Source organism: Moschus berezovskii, chromosome 15 (assembly GCF_049115385.1).
Source record: "Moschus berezovskii isolate FMDL1 chromosome 15, NW_MosBer_1.0, whole genome shotgun sequence".
In the NCBI taxonomy this organism is placed as follows: domain Eukaryota; kingdom Metazoa; phylum Chordata; class Mammalia; order Artiodactyla; family Moschidae; genus Moschus; species Moschus berezovskii.
In genome coordinates, this window is record NC_142474.1 from 36,955,393 (window position 1) to 36,976,099 (window position 20,707).

The 20,707-nt window shown below is 40.8% G+C and overlaps 1 protein-coding gene across 2 annotated transcripts; it reads left to right on the top strand.

Moving 5' to 3' along the window:
• Window positions 1-115: 115 nt before the first annotated feature.
• Window positions 116-18,492, top strand: TMEM230 (transmembrane protein 230). 2 transcript variants are annotated; one of them, XM_088843977.1, is made up of 5 exons: window positions 116-538; window positions 2,427-2,540; window positions 2,896-2,974; window positions 3,851-3,973; window positions 7,104-18,492. In XM_088843977.1, exons 2-5 carry the CDS (start codon window positions 2,518-2,520, stop codon window positions 7,242-7,244), a joined length of 366 nt encoding a protein of 121 aa, XP_088700103.1. In that variant the 5' UTR covers window positions 116-538; window positions 2,427-2,517; the 3' UTR covers window positions 7,245-18,492. The 2 variants fall into 2 exon arrangements, with proteins under 2 accessions (XP_088700103.1, XP_055287912.1); XM_055431937.2 differs by lacking the exon at window positions 2,896-2,974 and having other exon boundaries at window positions 130-538.
• The last annotated feature ends 2,215 nt before the right edge of the window (window positions 18,493-20,707 follow it).

Sequence of the window (20,707 nt, forward strand, 5' to 3'; positions counted from 1 at the left end):
CCGCTGGAAAGAAAGCGGTCTTGAAACAGGAGAAAGTTGAATGAGAAGGCGTCGCCCCCGTTGACGCCACGTCCGGCCCGTAGCCTCCAAAACACACGCCATTTCCGGCGTCCAGCCTGTCGAGGCGGGGTGGCAGCTGGGGGAGGCCTCGGGCGCTCCAGCTGCCAACCGTGAGCGAGCTGCCCGCGCTTGGGCGCCGGATAAGGCGTGCGTGCTCGCTGGGCGGGAGCGGAAGCGGAAGCGCTCGCCTCAGGCTTGCGCCGCGGCCCAGGCTGCGTTCTCCGTCCGTCAAGGCTTGAGTCCTCGGTGTGGAGCATTCACCCTCTCTTGAAACCAGATTTTTCCATCTAAATTCACGTCGGTTCTTATTTCTCTTGCTGGCTGCTTCTGGAAGCGGACGGGGAAGTAGTGTGGAGAGGAGCGTATTGCGAAGCTGTGTGCTAAGTGCTTTGCTGATGCTTTAAAAATTCTTTCAACATTCAAGTGCTGAAGAAATTTTGGGCTTCCGGTGAGGCTGGTCAAAAAGCCTATTGGGCAGGTACTCAGAAAACATTGCTTTACGTTTTTCCTTTTCCCTCTTTTAAAATTCTTACTCTGCTACCAATAAGCGGTCGTCTGGTGTTCCTTACGCCATGCCCATTTTTATGTTTTGATGCAGTGTATGAAAAGTTAATGACAGTATGTAAACTTTTAAAGACTGATACAAATCACAGGTGATTAAATGCTCTCAAAACCCCCCACTTATTGGTAGTTTGGACTTAAAGTTTTATAGAATTTAGTTTAGATTATCGTGTAATCAGGATCACAACACTTAAAAACATAGTTTTTGACATAATTTGATCTAACCGTTGTTGAAAAGCATATAAATAAACACACTCTTACTTTTTCAGTACTTGATTTCTGCATCATTACAAAATTACTAAAAAGGAACTGGAGCGTTTAGCACCAGTTCCTTTATAATGCTAATTAGGTTGACCGCAGGCCACTTAAAACAGCTCATTAATAATCAGAATTAAGTATATATAAAGCGCTTAGATATGTTTCACTTTTAGAAATCAAGTAACTTCATGATCAAAATAGGTTTACTTGTTTCATTCACATAAATTTGTGATTTTATGGAGGAAAGCTAAGCTAAGTCACTTCAGTCGTGTCCGACTCTGTGTGACCCCATAGACGGCAGCCCACCAGGCTCCCCAGTTCCTGGGATTCTCCAGGCAAGAACACTGGAGTGGGTTGCCATTTCCTTCTCCAATGCACGAAAGTGAAAAGTGAAAGTGAATTCGCTCAGTCGTGTCCGACTTTTAGCGAACCCATGGACTGCAGCCTACCTCTGTCCATGGGATTTTCCGGGCAAGAGTACTGGAGTGGGTTACCATTGCCTTCTCCGTTATGAAGGAAAAGTACACGAATTACAAATGTTTTTCAGTTTAGTCTTATCTACTGTCTTTTAAGCTGGTGACATAATAGCCGCGATTTCATTATGGGAGTCAACTTTGACTAGTTTGAACAAAAACCAAGTATTTATTCAGAGTTTTTGTTTTGTTTTTGATGTAGCTGAAGAAGTAACCTGGAAAGGGAAATTGCTACTTTCAGTGCTTGGGGTGAAGCAGTGCATTCATGCTCAGTCACTTCAGTTGTGTTGGACTCTTTGCAACCCCATGGACTGTAGCCTGCCAGGCTCCTCTGTCCATGAGATTCTCCAGGCAAGAGATTCTCCACTCCATGGAGTGGGTTGCCATGCCCTCTTCCAGGGGAATCTTACCAACCCTGGGACTGAACCTGGGTCTCCTCCATTGGACTCTACCCTTGAGCCAACGAGGAAGCCCTCTGGAGTGGAGCAGAGAGACAGGCAAATCAGAGGACACTGGTATAATACTGGTAGCCAGTAGCTTATCCAAATTTACAAGAACTTCTACACATCTTTTGTGTTAAACGGATGATATCTATCAGAGGGAAATAGGCAAAATGCTGATGTGAATGTATTTCATTTCCCACCCTCTCTCCTCTGTCCTAGTCAAATGAGAATCACTTGAGTATATGCTCCTCTTGCTTTTTCTGGAAGCAGGGACGGGGGAACAGGCAGTACTGTAATAGAATGGTTGAAATGTCAGCTGGATTTAAGTGACCACTGTTTCACATACTCTCCTGTGACTTTGAAAAAATTAGGAGGCAGAGAAACATTAATGGCAAAATAAATATGAAGTCTGGTTCTTGGCAAATGTCTTGATTCTTATTCTACCAAGAGAAACTAGAGTAGAGGCATAATGAGAATGTTTTCATGTCAAAGGAATATCAGGCTCTAAGAGCAATGGAGTTTAAATCACCAATTGCTAGTATAACATGGCAGCCCAGAACTCCAGTATGTATAACAAACACATTGTTGTAGCCTGCAGACAATAATACTTTTCTTTGTTTTCATACTGTAGCTGTGTCAGCGTGTTATGATGCCGTCTCGTACCAACCTGGCTACTGGAATTCCCAGTAGCAAAGTGAAATACTCAAGACTCTCTAGTACAGATGATGGCTACATTGACCTTCAGGTAAATGCAGAAAGGACCTGATGAGATTAGCTGGCTCTGTTGATGCTGAGTTAGCAGGGAGACCTTCCAGGTTTTGCTGATTGTTCCTAGGGATTAGAGGAAGCGGCAGGAAAGAAACCGCTGAGACTCTCTCAGCCATAGCCTGCAGAAAGAGGGACCTTGGCAGATCAGTTTCAAACCAATATAAATATTGTCCATTTCTGAGAAATTTTAGTTGTGATGCCAGAGTCCTATAGTTGCAAATTTTATTTAGTTTATCTGGAAATAATCAGATTATCTTTTGTTAAGTAGAATTTTTTAAAGACTGTGTTACCAGTTTGTTTACACTTCAGTCAAAACCAGTTCATCTTTTAAGGGAGAAACTCACTGCTAAAGCCAGCAGATTGTGGGAATCTTCCTTCTTTCCTGATGTCATGAGATCCAATTTATTAAAGGTATTCTTTGTGGCAAACAGTAAGTAAAACAGAGAATTATTTTTTAAATGTGTGTCCTTCCTGATCATTGTTTATAAAGTACTTAAGGATGTAGCATCTCCTTTTGCCCACTTCCCTTTAGACTAGACTATTTTAGGTGGAACTAGGATCAACGAAGTAGCAGGAACACCATCCTTTTAAATAAGTATCAGTATAAAGAAATCGATTATTCTTTGTACATTTGGGACCCACACTTGAAGGAGAGAGGGCTTTTTTTAAAGCAGGTTGGAAAAGCTTCCAGTCAGTTCGGTCACACACAAACATGAGCCAAACCTTAGAAATTTGTCTTTGAATGTTAACCTTGCATTGAACTTGTTAATAAGGCAGGTTACCTGCTCTGTGGGTCAGGCAACTAATGATTCAGAAAAAGTTGTTTTTAAAAGCTTTGACCAGATGCCAACTTAACTTTGAATGCCAGAAATCATTTTTTTCTTTCTTACTTTTCCAGAGCTTGATGTTCACTCTTAATCCTTGTAGATTGGTACAGCCTTCCATGTGCAAAGGCATGTTTATTAAAAACATGTGTAACATGAAGTGTCTTGTTTTTGTAAGAAAATGATTTTTTTAACAGTACAATGGGTGGTCTGTGGAATGAGACTAGAACTAGAAAAAATAACATTCTGCTGGGATTTCCTTTCTCAAGTTATTGTTAGAGCAATAACTGGAGTTTCATCTCCTGCAGTCCTTTTCCTTTCTCTCCCAGAGCTGCACTGGGTGGTAGGACTTACTTCAAGACACACTAAGAGTGATTTTTCTTATCCTCCCTGCTTTAAAGTATCTGAGTCCTGTATATTCATAATGCTCTTCCTTGTCTTTTTTTGTTTGTTTCTCTTCCAGTTTAAGAAAAGCCCTCCTAAGATCCCATATAAGGCCATTGCGCTCGCTACAGTGCTGTTTTTGATTGGCGCCTTTCTCATTATCATAGGCTCCCTCCTGCTGGCAGGCTATATCAGCAAAGGGGTAAGCTGAGGGGCTTGTGGGATTTCCATAAGATGTTTAAAATGTGAGCCACTCTGTTGTTTTATATCTAGTAGAGCATATTTCAGCAGAAAGAAGAAAAGGTGGTTTTTGTTTCTATTTTTTTAAGACTTTGTTCTCAGATAACAAGATGTAGCCTCAACAAACTTCTCTCACAGTTCCTATGAGGTGGGTATGGCAGGTGGGCAAATTTTCCCTCTGAGATGTGGGCAGTTTTCCTACCATCATAGTTTGGAACAGCACAGCTGAGTCTAGCACTGAGGATTCCTGAGTGATAAAGTTTATAACTGGAATGGGATGCTATTATTGTAACTTTGCAACACCACAGACATACAACTGTAGTTAGTGTTTGGGCAGGAGCAGTGAGGCTTGTATAGGTCTGGGGCCACTGACCAAGCCAAGACTTTTGGCTCATGGACCAGATCATTCTTAAATTGAATTTGGTTGAAGTTCCTATTGAGCTTCAGTATGATACCTTAGAAACCTAAAGTGGTTTTTGGTGGTTCTTCCTCTTAGATTGTATAGTAGTGGTAGTGTTAGTCGCTCAGTCATGTCCAGCTCTTTGTGACCCCATGGACTGTAGCCCACCAGGCTGTTCTGTCTGTGGATTTCTCCAGGCAAGAATACTGGAGGATATTCTTCCTCAGGGGATTTTCCCAGCCCAGAGATTGAATGGGGTCTCCTTCATTGTAGGCAGATTCTCTACCATCTGCACCACCAGGGAAGCCCAATACAGATGCTTATACACAGCATCTAAACTAATATTGACCATAGTTCACATCTGAATAGGATGTGAACACACAGCAGACCAGGGGATGATGGTCACATTGCTTTGTACAGGGAACACAACAAAGAGCTGAAACTCTGAGCATTATCCTTGGAATTAGGAATAGTAGACTGTCACAATAAAATGGCTTCATATGGCTTTTGAGATGTATACAAATTTGCTTTAGCTGTGTAGCAATTTGTCTTTAGCTATTTTAAAAGTATTATGTGGCTACCAGAGGCTTACTTAGTGCTGTCTAAATTTGAGCATCGAACTTCAGGACTGTGCCTTCAGTTAACTTTATTAATGATGTAAAAATTGAGAGCGGAGGTGAGATCACAAATAGCACTTCACCTTGTGTGATTTATAAAAGTAAGGATAAAGATGTTAACTAAGAAAATTGCTTATTAGATTGTTTTGGTTTGGTTTGGGGTTTTTTCACTTCTTATTGCAGACATTTCAAACAAAACAGAAGTAGATGAAATAACATAATGAACCACAGCTGAACATCAACAGTTAGTGACCTTTTGTTTCATCTATATCCTCAACTTTTTTTCCTATATATACTAAAGCAAATACTAGATTTACATTTGCTGGTAAATTATTAAGTGTGCATCTTCAGTATGCCTCTCTAACAGTTTTTATATAAATTTAGGGGTATTGTCTTAATACAATTTACCTTGTTTTTCTATTCCCCTTTTTCTCGCATACTGATAGGTTTAGGAACTTGCTTAGATTTAGATCTACTTTAGTTTTCTTTTAGAAAGAATATTTCATAGGGATGCTGTGTGTTTGCTATTACACATGGGTTCTCAAAGCCTTCGATAGTTTTCTTGCTTTCTGGCTCCACACATTATCCTAGGCCCATCTGTATATTCCCTGTCCCCCAACTTTTAAACAGCCATTTCACTAAGGAGCTCTGGTTTCTTTATGGAAAGTAGATTTAGAGCTCACAAACTAGGCATTAATGATGCCATTACTATTGGTTTTCATTTTTTCTAGGCTTTTTCAGAGACAGAATTAGGAAATAGGTATCCTTTAGAAAACAAGGAAATATTGTATAGACATTGACCTGACCAAAAAGTTCTTCTGGATTTTTCCAAAACATCTTACAAAAAAACCTAAATGAACTTTCTGGCCAATCCAATATGTCATAATAGCTGTAGTATTAGATATTTCCCATGCAAATTTAAGATTACAGTTTGAACTTAATTTCTTTGCTTTTAGGTATGTATGTCTATCCCAGTGATACTGAAATAATTTCTTCATGCCTTATCTGACATTAAATAGTTTAAAAGTAATTGGAGAAGGAAATGGCAACCCACTTCAGTATTCTTGCCTGGAGAATCCCAGGGACAGAGGAGCCTGGTGGGCTGCCATCTATGGAGTCGCAGAGTCAGACACGACAGACGTGACTTAGCAGCAGCAGCAGTTTAAAAGTAACAGCAGTATTAATGCTAAGTAAAAGAAAGCTGAATGCACTGTAAGTTTTCTTAGCAACTCTTTTAATCCTTAGGATATATCTCCTTAGGAATATACAGTTGAAATCCTGAAAAAAAAGAAACAGAAAAGTAGAAAATGTAAAATAAGATAATAGAAATAGCACCAAGTATGTCAATTGTGAAAGTTGTAGACCATCATTTTTAATGTTCAAATAATCTCCTTCAAGTTCTCGTCCTTTGGTTTTAAGCTTGCATTTATTGTCATTGTGTGCCAGCTGGGGCTACTTCCTTTACATGTATCAATCACCTCATTTAATTTCCACTATAACCATATGAAGTAAATAATCCTATTTCAGTTTTGAATGAAGCAGCCTGTCAATATCTGTTAAAAGCAGATCTTTATAGACTGTGTTGTGGTGGTTTAGTCGCTCAGTCGTGTCCGACTATTGTGACCCCATGGAGAATCCATGGGATTCTCCAGGCAAGAATGCTGGAGTGGGTTGCCATTTCCTTCTCCAGGGGATCTTCCCAACCCAGGAATTGAACGCGGGTCTCCTGCATTGCAGGCAGATTCTTTACCAACTGAGCTACGAGGGAAACCCAGATTGTGTTATAGTAAGGGACAAAAAAAACAAGGCACAGAGTTTGGTATATTCACAACTAAAAATTTTAAAGGAGTTTAAATATCAGTGGATGAACATGAATAATTTCTTTATAATTTTAGTATTTTGCAATTTTTCTGCAATTGTTAAAGAGACAAAGAGATGTAAACCTTTTCTCTTGGTAGTATACTTCCCAAAGCTCTGAAAAGTATATGATAAGTGATTTATGAATTGGACCCATGACTTTATTTTACAATTTAATAACTTGCATAGTAGTAATGTTTGCTTCCTTCTGCCACCAGGGGGCAGACCGGGCCGTTCCTGTCCTGATCATTGGTATCCTGGTGTTCCTGCCAGGATTTTACCACCTGCGCATCGCCTATTATGCATCCAAAGGCTACCGGGGATACTCGTACGATGACATTCCAGACTTTGATGATTAGCACCCACCCCAGCCCTGAAGAAAAGAGTCACAGATGGAACTGAGCCCCGCTTTAAGACATTGAGCAGAAACTATGCCTAAGGGCTAAGGAGTTCTGCAGTTTGCAGATGTTTAACAAAACAGTGGCCAGATTTTATGGGTCCATCCTGAAAGGTGTTAACTAATTTCACAAGTAACTGTCATTAGGGCATCCTCTTATTTTTCATTTTCTGGCCCTGGCGAAAAGCTCCTGACAAAGTTTTTCCATATGAATACGCACCATGGGAGAGCAGCAGTATTAATTGTGTGGGAACGTGGGAGGTTATTCTGTCGTGGAAAGTGTTCTGCCACCGCCCTTTTTAGAGCTGAGCATTCTTTTAAATAGTCCTCATGGTCAGAATGTTCTTATGGCAAATGGAAGAATGCGATACGTCAGATTTCTTATTACTAAGTAATTTATTTTGAAAGTAAGTGTCTTCTCCCCATACTCTTTAACTTTTTGTTCTAGTGGAAGACCTTGGTACAATCAAATATCAGTGCGGTGCATCTATAATATGTTTTACTTGCTTTCTTATTAACAACAACTCAGTACTCTTGCCTGGAAAATCCCATGGACGGAGGAGCCTGGTGGGCTGCAGTCCATGGGGTTGTGAAGAGTTGGACACAACTGAGCGACTTCACTTTCACTTTTCACTTACATGCATTGGAGAAGGAAATGGCAACCCACTCCAGTGTTCTTGCCTGGAGAATCCCAGGGACAGGGGAGCCTGGTGGGCTGCTGTCTATGGGGTCGCACAGGGTCAGACATGACTGAAGCGACTTAGCAGCAGCAGCAGGAATTTTTTAAACCTCAAAGCAAATTTTCAAAGTGTAAACACTTTTCTCTGTACACCAGTCCTTGGCCAGCTGTGATCTGGCTCACTGATAGGTTGGCCAGCATATAATTTGGATCATTCTGTCCTGTGTAGATCAAGATGTTTTTATATCATACCTTTATGGACTAGACTTTTGGCTGTTTCCTAAGGAAAAAATGTAGACGAATGGTTATTATTTATAGAGTTTATAACCCTATTGTTAGCACCTTGTATTAATGTCATTCTGCTGAAGATTTTAAGAATTGGCCTGGATCTCTAGAGGACTGGACTGCCTTAGCTTGATCTGCCTCCTAGCTTGCAAAAAGTGACTTGTATTCAAAAGAAATTAAAATGTCAAAATCTAAATCCTGGACTTAAAAATTAATTTTAACCTATTTTAGAAAACAGCTTAATGATTATATGTCTTTGATCCCAATCCCCAGGACAACCTTCAGTTTTAGTTAACTAGCATTGTGCTTAGACTGCTTTCTAGTCATTGTTTTATTCTGAAGTCAGAGCTGTGATTTTTCCAGTAGTCATGTATGCATGTGAGAGTTGAACTATAAAGAAAGCTGAGTGCCGAAGAATTGATGCTTTTGAACTGTGGTGTTGGAGAAGACTCTTGAGAATCCCTTGGACTGCAAGGAGATCAAACCAGTCAATCCTAAAGGAAATCAGTCCTGAATATTCATTGGAAGGACTGATGCTGAAGCTGAAACTCCAATACTCTGGCCACCTGATGCGAAGAACCAACTCATTGGAAAAAACCCTGATGCTGGGAAAGATTGAAGGTGGGAGAAGGGGATGACAGAGGATGAGTTGGTTGGATGGCATCACTGATGTGATAGACATGAGTTTGAGTAGGCTCCAGGAGTTGGTGAAGGACAAGGTGGCCTGCCGTGCTGCAGTCCATGGGGTCACAAAGAGTTGGACACGACTGAGCGACTGAACTGAATGAATGAATTTGGATGATTATAAGGCTGGGAGTTCCATTGGCTGAGATTTGAAGGGCCGTAGATAGAGTGGTGTTATTGGGGAAGAAGAGTTCAGCTTCAGATGTATTAAATTTGGATGTCTACTTGACATCCAAGTGGAGATACTGAGTAGGCAATTGGAATATGCAGTTTGGAGTTTGGGACAGAAGTCAAAACTATAGCTAGAAATTTGGGAGTCAGTGTTGGGGTGTATCTAAGAGCTGTTACACCCTCACAGTGGGCACATATGGGGAAAATCGTCTAAGACTCAGGAAATGAGGAAGAGTGAGAGGGTGACCTGAAGCAGCCACCAAGGTCAAGTGCATTTGGTAATGGGAGGGTAGGTTGGGGAGTATAGTAGTCTAAAGTTCTTGGGCTGTGACAGTGAAAATGTGAGGAAATATATAAAGCTTAGTATCCTTGGCAGTGTTTGCAAAGCTAAGAACCAGAAGGTTTTGGCCCAACTAAATTATTTGGCCATTTTTTTTAAGGGTAATGATAGTGCTAATAAGGGGGAAAAATTAAAAATGGAATGGTGGGGGGAGTAAACAGCCAGTTCCCAAGGTTGTCTAGGTAAGTTTCGTGTATCCGTTTGTAGAAATGTTCTAAGCACTATCTGTATCTGTTTTTCAAAAAAAACTCCCATTCTATATTTCTATAATTTTTTTCCCTACATACTCAAGTTTTTTGTATCTTTCTATATCCCAGGATTAGCCATATTTCTTTCTAATGCACATCATATGTATAGTTTTCCAAGTTGTGCATGTAGTCGTAGGATCCTAAGAACAGAGACCATAAAAGTCACATTCCTGGAATGGTAATCATGTCTTCAATCCCCTGAGGAGTGGCTTTTGCAATTGTATTTGAATATTCAGGTTCATAATCTCATACTATAGTTGGAATTGTTATAGAAGTATTTTTTATTAAGCCAAAATCAGACTTTATGTAACTATGCAATGACAGTAATGGTATATTCTTGTGCTTTATAGAAAACATATAAATCTCCATAATAATGGTCAGTGTTTCTTGAACGCTTTGCCAGATGTTGTGCCAGGCAATTTCATTACATGTTTCTACTTTATTTTAATATTTAGGAAAACCCTGAATTGAGAAAGATTCTTATATAAAATGTTAATATTTGGGACTCACATTTAAGCAAAGTGTGCCCTAGATTTATAAGGATTTTCTTATTTGCAACAGCAGTTATGCCTCTCATTAGTCATTTCCAAAGCTAAAAATCCTCCTCAATTGTATCAGCTGTTCTATTAATACATATGATGGCAGTTTCAGGCCCATTCTCTGTGGATAAGCTTTACCTGGTCAGTGTGCCAGAAGTATATTGGTTGCTTCCTTTCTGCGAAGAATTTTTAGGTGGTGAGTATTATAGGAAAAGATAAGTCTTGGTCAATGAGGAGCAGAGGTTGGCCAGAATTGTTTTAAAAATGGAAAAGTTCAGCTGAACTTGATTTGGGGCTTTTCTTGAAAAAAAAATCAATAGATTTTTCTTGCTCAGAGGCAACCAATTGGAGCAAAATAGTAAGTGAAGCAGCTTTGAGCAGAATTGTCCGATTCACTGCAGCCCCCACCATTGCTTGGTTTCTTTTGTATCAAACCTGTTAGTTTTCTTCATTAAGGGCAAAGAGTGTATCTTACAATTCCACAAAGTCTAATACAGTGCTTGTGGGCATTTAGGTTTTTTGAATGAAGAACCAGCGGATTTCTGCGCCAGGATGCAGTGTTTTGAGGTACAAACAGATGGGCTGGTATTGTTTCATTCAATTTCCTAAAGGACCCTCTTCAGCTGCCGGGGAGGCCGGCTACTCTGTAGACAGATTTGATACTACCTGGTGAGTCAAGTCTCTGCATGACACCCTCTGCTCAGGCCAGTGAGCCCAGTTCACAGCCACCTCCAAGTCCCCTCCTCCAGGTTGTGCACAGAGGAGCCTCCATTACTGTGTACAGGGAGGGAGGCGGGAAAAGGGACAAGAACAGCTTTGTCTCTGCTGACCTTCAGAGGGCCATAAGCCAAGTCAGTGCACCTTATTTGGTTTGCTCTGTCATCTAAATTCCTATCCTAAGGCTTCTTTCCTGGATTCAGTCCCACAGGCTCCTAGCCTCACAGTGTGTAGTTCAATTATGGTTTAATGCCAGCGTGGGATGGGTATAGACTGTGTCTCATTTGCCACAAGGTATTGCACAAATTTCTTCTGGACCCTCAGTTTCCTTATCATGTGGGGATAAGCCAGTTCCCCATAAACCAGTTCCTTATAATGTGGGGATAAACCAGTTCCATGGGGTTCCTACCCCATAGAGTAATTGTGTTGCTGTTTAGTTGCTAAGTCCTGTCCACCTCTTTTGCGACCCCGTGTACTGTAGCCTGCCAGGCTCTTCTGTCCATGGGATATCCCAGACAATACTGGAGTAGGTTGCCATTTCCTATTCCATGGGATCTTCCCAACCCAGGGATCAAACCCATGTCTCCTGCATTGGCAGGTGGATTCTTTGTCACTAAACCACAAGGGAAGCCCAGGGTATTTGTGAGGGTTAAATAAAACAATGTGGGAGGGTCTTTCACACAGAGCCTGGTACCCAGTAAGTGGAAGCTGATGTTGGAGAGTGAAGACGTTCACTCCTTTGGCTTCAGGGAGTAGTGCTGGGAATGAAACGGAGAGGAGAGAGCCTATCTGTTATCCCTGTGGCCAACCTGGGAAAACTGTTCCATGGTGGAGTGAATCCAGAGCCAGGGGGCAGAGCCAGCATGGCAGTCCTGCCCCCTTCCCTGACAGCTGCCTGTGGGAGGGGATGAGGAGGGCCCCAGCCCCCACCCTTCTCCAGCATATAGTTGCTCTGGTCCTGCTCTGGTTGAACACAAGGGGAAGGGAAGGACCATGGCATCCCACTGTAACCAATACACGGACTGCCAGAGGCCCTGCAAGGAAGGCTGTGCAGATGAGGTGATGCGGCTGGAGAGCAGCATCGAACCACTTCTCCCTGGAGCCTGTGGCCTCTTCCTGCCGTGGTCCCTGTTGGACCTCTTTTCTTCCTGCACTTTCACTTATCAGTCTTTGCCCCCTTGTTATTCAAAGTGTGGTCTGTGAGCAGCAGCATCAGCAGTGTCCTAGAGCTTGTTGGGTATGAAGAATCTTGGGCCTGCCCCAAACTTCTAAATCAGAACCTACATTCCAACAAGACCTCCAGAGAGTCATTGCCTTGTCAGTGCCTGAGGAGCACTGATCTGGGGTGTCCCGTGCCTCAGTCCATTCCCTCCCTTTAGGACTGGACCTCCTCCGGTCATGCCAATAGTTAGGGATAGAGGGTACCCAAAAGGGTAGCCCCTCCTCCATCCACCATTATTCTCTAGCTAAATAGTAACCCCCAGGGTCTTGGGAAAGCCTCACAGAAGTGGCACAGAAACAATGCAGGAAAGCTTCGTGAAGATTCATTTTCGTGAGCAGTGAGAAATTGAAACAGAAAAATTCCCACAGATGGGGAAGGTCTATGGCAGGAGTGGAAGCACACTTTGGTGCTCTAAAGGCCAGGAGAAGGGACAACATATACTTCATGACCTAATTAGAGACAGGATGTTTTGTCTTGATGTCTGGGGGAGGCCAACCTGGTGGTTAAGAAATTTACCCTGAACACTGAGTTGCTGGCTTTCCTCCCTGTGTCGATGGGTCCCTGATGTCTCCAGTCTTTCATTGCTGTCACTAACTTGGAAAGAGCCAACTAGAAAATGCTCCAGTCTGGGAGATAAAAGTTCTTGGCCAAGATGCTAATCCTTCAAAAGGGTTTTCTCTTGGATTGATGTTCACTGAGTTTGCTCTGAGATCACCACCCACAGGACTACTATCCCCAAACAACTGAAAAGATAGCAGCAGCAAACTCACCATCACAGCCTAGGTGGGTTTATGGCCTGGCCGAGTTGAGACAATAACTCATCCAGGGTGGGAGGGATGACCTTGTGGAGCTGGTGGTTAGTTAGATCTCTCTGGACATAGTTCCCTGCTCCTGCCCCTGGACCATGATCTGAACATTTTAACTGAGAGCTCTAAGTTTCTGCTTGTTGGGGATTCAGAAAATGACAAGTATTTTCCCTATCTAATGGAGAGTGAAACCACAGTGAGACCAAAAGAGCCATGGGATATTCTGGCCCTAGGTCAAGCTCATTCTGAATACTGACTCAAGGTGGTATTCCATTGTGTTGCTCTCCCAGGTGTTTGCATCCTGCCTCCAACAAGGAAGCAGGGAGTCTCCTCTCTCCTCCAGTCTCATCTCATTAATTGGCAATAAAGGAAGTTAACTCCTCAAAATACAGAGATACAGATTTTGCAATCTAGAAAAATAAGGCAGGCACAACGTCTGTGAAAGTCACATACAGTGTTGGCAGAGTGAAACCACATTTACTAAGTAAGGCTCAGGTCACCAAAACTTGAAACTTAAGAGTACTTTGGAGGCAAAATATGTCATTACTAAAACAACTCTAACATTAACCAGAAAAGTAGACCACAAGCTTTGAAAACAACTCTATCCTTTTTTTTTTTTTTCGTGGCTGCACCATGCAACTTAGAGGATCTTAGTTCCCCAACCAGAGATTGAACCTGGGCCATGGAAGTGAAAGCACTGAGTCTTAACCACTGGACCTCCAGGGAATTCCCAAGTCCATCTTGATACAATTAGGGCTTCCATGAGTCTTATTGGTTAGGGTTAACCTTCATTGTATCTCTAGACTTTGATTTAAATTTGCCTATTAATTCACCATGAATTCTAAGTTTATCCATGAAACATTTGGGGACATCTACTATTAACATTTGCCTAGACATCAAATAGGAATGTCCGCTTCCTCCAGAAGTTTTCAGCTTACTGAGAGAGAAAGAGAATCCATACCTGAACTGGCTAAACAAAATAAGTACTATTAATGAGTAATTTATAAAATTTTTGCTCTTCTAAGTAGATCGGAGAAGAAAGGAGGCTCAACAGCCTCTGAAGAACGTCTGGCTGAGACAAGGCTCAAGGGCGGGTGGGAGGGAAATTTGGGCTGGCGCCAAACTGGTGATGGGTACTATGATCTGGGTGCCCAGGCTGGGCATTGGGAGAGTTGGGGATTAAGGTTGCCAGAGTGACACAGAACTAGATTGTGACCAGCTAAGGAATGAGGAACTTTGATAATTTTCTTTTTAAATTTTGTTTTCTTTTTCTCAAAATTATCAGTGCATATATCTGATAAAATCACGTGGTCCCATCAGGCTGATCATGAAAATCAGTAGTCTTCTGCAAAGGAAGAGGAGCCCTTTTCCCTTGCTCCCCCAGAAACACTCACCTTCAGTTCTTCCTGCTGAAACTTTTTGTATTGACTTTGATATCTCCACATGAAATATTTATATTACCATTTAACAGTATTTCAGTTTTAGGCTGAGTCAACTGACTTTCTCCAGTGGGAGATGGAGATTTTTGTCTGTTCCCTCATCATCCCCTGTGATACATACTTGCAGGTCCTCCATTCTCTCCATAAAATTGTGTCGCTGTGATTGGATCAATATTAAATGTTGACTTTACCAAGAATATATAAACCCAATTTTACAGATAAGCCAGGACAGATATTTATGACTTCACCTTTAAAAAGAAACAACTTGAGTTTTTCCTGGAATCAATGATCTTGTTTTGTTTATTTGCATAATTTTCCATATCAGTTAGGTTCAGTTCAGCCGCTCAATCATGTCCAAATCTTTGCAACCCCATGGACTGCAGTACTCCAGGCTTCACTGTCCATCACCAACTCCTGGCTGCTGCTGCTGCTGCTAAGTCGCTTCAATCGGGTCCAACTCTGTGCGACCCCATAGAGGCAGCCCACCAGGCTCCCCCGTCCCTGGGAGTCTCCAGGCAAGAACACTGGAGTGGGTTGCCATTTCCTTCTCCAATGCATGAAAAGTGAAAAGTGAAAGTGAAGTCACTCAGTCGTGTCTACCAGGACTGCAGCCCCCCAGGACTGCAGCCTACCAGGCTCCTCCATCCATGGGATTTTCCAGGCAAGAGTACTGGGGTGGGATGCCATTTCCTTCTCCACACCAACTCCCAGAGTTTACTCAAACTCATGTACATCGTGATATCCATGGTGATGTCATCCAGCCATCTCATCCTCTGTCGTCCCCTTCTCCTCGGGCCTTCAATCTTGCCCAGCATCAGGGTATTTTCCAGGGAGTCAGCTCTTTGCATCAGGTGGCCAAAGTGTTGGAGTTTCAGCTTGAGAATCAGTTCTTCCAATGAATATTCAGGACTGATTTCCTTTAGGATTGACTGGTTGGAGTTCCTTGCAGTTCAAGGGACTCTCTAGAGTCTTCTCCAACACCACAATTCAAAAACACCAGTTCTTTGGTACTCAGCTTTCTTTATAGTCCAACTCTCACATCTATACATGACTACTGGAAAAACCATAGCTTTGACTAGATGGACCTTTGTTGGCAGAATAATGTCTCTGCTTTTAAATATGTACTCGAGGTTAGTCATAACTTTTCTTCCAAGGAGCAAGCATCTTTTAACTTCATGGCTGCAGTCACCATCTGCAGTGATTTTGGAACCCCCAAAAATAGTCTCTCATGGTTTCCATTGTTTCTCCATCTATTTCCCATGAAGTGATGGGACCAGATGCCATGATCTTAGTCTTCTGAATGTTGAGCTTTAAGCCAACTTTTTCACTCTCCTCTTTCACTTTCATCAAGAGACTCTCTAGTTTTTCTTCACTTTCTGCCGTAACAGTGGTGTCATCTGCATATCTGAGGTTGTTGATATTTCTCCCTGCAATCTGGATTCCAGCTTCTGCTTCATCCAACCCAGCTTTTCTCATGATCTACTCTGCATATAAATTAAATAAGCAGGGTGACAATATACATCCTTGACGTACTCCTTTCCCGATTTGTAACCAGTCTGTTGTTCCGTGTCCAATTCTAACTGTTGCTTCTTCTTTTTTTTTTAATTAATTTATTTTTTATTGGAGGATAATTGCTTTCTAGAATTTTGCTGTTTTCTGTCAAACCTCAACATACATCAGCCATAGGTATACATATATCCCCTCCCTTTTGAAACTCCCTCCCATCTCCCTCCCCATCCCATCCCTCTAGGTTGATACAGAGCCCCTGTTTGAGTTTCTTGAGCCATACAGCAAATTCCCTTTGGCTATCTGTTTTACGTATGGTAATATAAATTTCCATGTTTCTCTTTCATATATTTCACCCTCTCCTCCCCTCTCCCCATGTCCATTAGTCTATTCTCTATGTCCGTTTCTCCATTACTGCCCTCTAAATAAATTCCTCAGTACCATTTTTCTAGATTCCATATATGTGTGTTAGAATATGGTATTTATCTTTCTCTATCTGACTCACTTCACTCTGTAAAATAGGTTCTAGGTTCATCCACCTCATCAAAACTGACTCAAATGCATTCCTTTTAATGGTTGAGTAATATTCCATTGTGTATATATACCACATTTCTTTATCCATTCATCTGTCGATGGACATCTAGGTTGCTTCCATGTTCTAGCTATTGTAAATAGTGCTGCAATAAACAATGGGATACATGTGTCTCTTTCAATTTTGGTTTCCTCAGGATATATGTCTAGGAGTGGGATTGCTGGGTCATATGGTGGTTTTATTCCTAGTTTTTAAAGGAATCTCCATACCGTCTTCCATAGTGGTTGTATCAAATTACATTCCCACCAACAGTGCAAGAGTGTTCCTTTTTCTCCGTACCCTTTCCAGCATTTATTGTTTGTAGACTTTTTGATGAGGGCCATTCTGACTGATATGAGGTGATATCTCATTGTAGTTTTGATTTGCATTGTTCTATTAATGAGTGATGTTGAGCATCTTTTCATGTGTTTGTTAGCCTTATGTATATTTCTTTGGAGAAATGTCTGTTTAGGTCTTTTTCCCACTTTTTGATTGGGTTGTTTGTTTTTCTGGCATTGAGTTGTATGAGCTGCTTTTATATTTTGAAAGTTAATCCTTTGTCAGTTGTTTCATTTGGTATTATTTTCTCTCATCCTGAGGGTTGTCTTTTCACCTTGCTTATACTTTCCTTTGGTGTGCAAAAGCTTTTAAGTTTAATCAGGTCCCGCTTGTTTATTTTTGTTTTTATTTCCGTTACTCTAGGAGGTGGTCATAAAGGATCTTGCTTTGATTTATATCATCGAGTGTTCTGCCTATGTTTTCCTCTAAGAGTTTTATAGTCTCTGGTGTTACATTTAGGTCTTTAATCCATTTTGAGTTTATCTTTGTATGGTGTTAGGAATTGTTCTAATTTCATTCTTTTACATATAGATGTCCAGTTTCCCAGCACCGTTTTTACTGAAGAGGCTGTCTTTGCCCCGTTGTATATTCTTGCTTCTTTTGTCAAAAATAAGGTACCCATAGGTGCATGGGTTTATTTCTGGGCTTTTTATCTTGTTCCGTTGGTCTATATTTCTGTTTTTGTGCCAGTACTATTCTGTCTTGATGACTGTAGCTTTGTAGTATAATCTGAAGTCAGGAAGCTTGATTCCTCCAGTTCCATTCTTCTTTCTCAAAACTGCTTTGGCTATTCAGGGTCTTTTTTGTTTCCATATGAATTGTGAAATTTTTTGTTCTAGTTTGTGTAAAATACCATTGGTAATTTGATAGGGATTGCATTAAATCTGTAGATTGCTTGGTAGTATAGTCATTTTCACAATATTGATTCTTCCTACCCAGGAATATGGAAAATCTTTCCACCTGTTTTTATCATCCTTGATTTCTTTCATTAGTGTCTTATAATTTTCTGTGTACAATTCTTTTGTCTCCTTAGGTAAGTTTGTTCCTAGATATTTAGTTCTTTTTGTTGTAGTGGTGAATAGGATTGATTCCTTAATTGCTCTTTCTGATTTTTTATTGTTAGTATATAGAAATGCTAGTGATTTCTGTGTATTGATTTTGTATCCTGCAACTTTGCTAAATTCACTGATTAGCTCTAGTAATTTTCTGATACTATCTTTAGGGTTTTCTATGTACAGTATCATATCATCTGCAAACAGTGAGAGCTTTACTTCTTCCTTTCCTTTTATTTCTTTTTCTTCTCTAATTGATGTTGCTAGGACTTCCAGAAGTATGTTGAATAATAGTGGTGAAAGTGGACACCCTTGTCTTGTTCCTGATCTTAGGGGAAATGCTTTCAGTTTTTCACCATTGAGAATAATATTTGCTGTAGGCTTATCATATATGGCCTTTACTATGTTGAGGTAGGTTCCTTCTATGCCCATATTTTGAAGAGTTTTAATCATAAATAGGTGCTGAATTTTGTCAAAGGCTTTTTTTGCATCTATTGAGATGATCATATGGTTTTAATCTTTCAATTTGTTAATATAGTGTATCACATTGACTAATTTCTGTATATTGAAGAATCCTTCTATCCCTCAAATAAACCCAACTTGATCATGGTGTATGAGCTTTTTGATGTGTTAATGAATTCTGTTTGCTAAAATTTTGTTAAGGATTTTTGCATCTATGTTCATCAGTGATATTGACCTGTAGTTTTCTACCACCATAGACCAGTGACAAACAACTCATGGACCAGCTGGGGTCCAGAGGCCATCTTGATTACTCAGTACAAAGGCTTCATCACTTCCACGTCTGCTCTTCTAAATCTGGTAGACGTTTCAAATTGAACACTCCAAGAATTTGACTTCCTTTTCCTATGTATTCTGCTGTGTCATCCATTCCCTAGGCCCATAAGTGCAGAACACATTAACTGCTGGAGAGAAATGGTGGAAGAAGTAGCGATTAGGTCACAGAAAATAGTGGAAACAAAACTGCATTGGTTAACTCTCCAAGTTTCACTCTTGATGCAGAAATGAGAAGTATAAAATTGGCTTTTAAAAAAGAGAACAAGAGACTAATCATAATTTGTAAATAAATTGCAACCTACAGGAAAAAAAAAGGTTTTTTTTTAATAGTTCAGTAGGATGGATTATTACAAACAGTAGCAAAATCAAGAACCCTTCTACTACACTAGACTAATGATTAGAAATCATAATAAGGGTTCCACTCATACCAACTATGAAACAAAATACCTAGAAATCAAATTAATAGGAAGTTACTGAATATATCTGAAGAAAATAATAAAAGTTTACTGAGATACTTGAGAGATTAGTCGCCAAGTTGTGTCCAACTCTTTGCAGCCCCATGGACTGCAGCACACCAGGCCTTCCTGTCCTTCACCATTTCTCAGTGTTTGCCCAAACTCATGTCCAAATTAGTAAGTTTATATTGTAAAGAGTTATAAATTTGTCTACAAATATAATTCCATTCTAATCAAAATCATGTAGAAGGGGTAAGGAAGACTTAAAGTGATTCTCAAATCTATCTAAAAATTATAGGGATGATACTAACCAGAAAAAGATTTCAAGAGAGAAAGTTGAGGGAGTACTTATTATCCTTTTTGATATTGTATGACATTGTAAAGCTACAGAAATTCAAACAGAATAATTCTGCACACACATGAAAAGAGAAGTAAGTGGAACAGAAAGACAGTAAAAAAGAGGCATAAATATCATCAAAAAAATTAGTATATGACAAATGCACAATTAAAATCATGAGAGGAAGGATGTTTAAAAAATGGTGTTAGAACAATTGGTTAACAAATGTGCCCATTCCTGGACTCCTCTTTGTACTTCCTTGTTCCTTCGGGCTGGGTGTCCTTATGTGACTTGTACTGGCCAATGAAGTGTGAGTTTGAGTGGTGTGTGTCACTTCTGATAAGCTGTAAGAGCCAGTGCAGAGTTTCCCTTGCTTCCAATTCCTCTAGTGAGTCCTGAGTAAGAATGATGGACAGAAGAGCTCCTAAGTGACTCATAATAAATGTGTAGTGTGAGAGAGAAATAAACCTTTGTTTAAAGCAGCTGGAATTTAGAGTTTCTATTATGCATCATAACCCAGCCTACCCTGACTGATATAATTTCTATTTCACACTTCAAACTTGTCATGAGGCAGGAGGCAAATGAGCACCCCCAGGGTAAAGCAATTGGAGATCCATTCTCTACTGATGGAAATTCCAAGACAAGAATAGCAGGACAATTAAGGGAGGAGGCTAGATCCTGCACAGGCCACATATTTCTCATTCCCAAAGTCAGGAGATCTCCCTGACCACACATACACAGAAAAGGCTCCTAGGAGGCCAAAGAGGAGTCATGTCAAGGGATATTCTACCCAGCTGACTTTTCGATAGGATCCATCTTGGCTAAGAGATGTGTGCACACACAAGGAAGGATCCCGAGATATACCAAATATAGAAAGTGAACCAAGTGAATCATAATGATTGGCCAAAGAAAATCCAGAAGAAATGCCTCATATAAGTGATTTTAAATGCCATGTAGGTGCAACTCAAAAACTCTCCCTCTGCCTGTGTGTCTATCCACACATACTGTTCTGTTTTCTCTCCTACTAAATACTTTACTTGCTTCACTACTTTCTAACTTTGTAGAAATTCTTTTCTGCAAAGCCAAAGAGCCAGGGCCCTTGTCACTGACCACCAGTCTAGTGGCTGGGATCTGGTGCTTTCACCACTGCAACCTAGCCTTAATCACTGGTTGGGAATCCAAGCCCTGCTCCAAGCCATTGCAGGCCACCCAAGATCAGTTAGAAGAAAAACAGTTCACA

What these genes read in the sequence shown, in the direction of transcription:
- TMEM230 (XM_088843977.1), top strand. Translation starts at nt 2,518, where the DNA reads ATGATGGCTACATTGACCTTCAG. An exon ending in ATGGCTACATTGACCTTCAG is followed by an intron (nt 2,541 to 2,895) that starts GTAAATGCAGAA and finishes TCATCTTTTAAG; the next exon opens with GGAGAAACTCACTGCTAAAG. An exon ending in TGAGATCCAATTTATTAAAG is followed by an intron (nt 2,975 to 3,850) that starts GTATTCTTTGTG and finishes TTTCTCTTCCAG; the next exon opens with TTTAAGAAAAGCCCTCCTAA.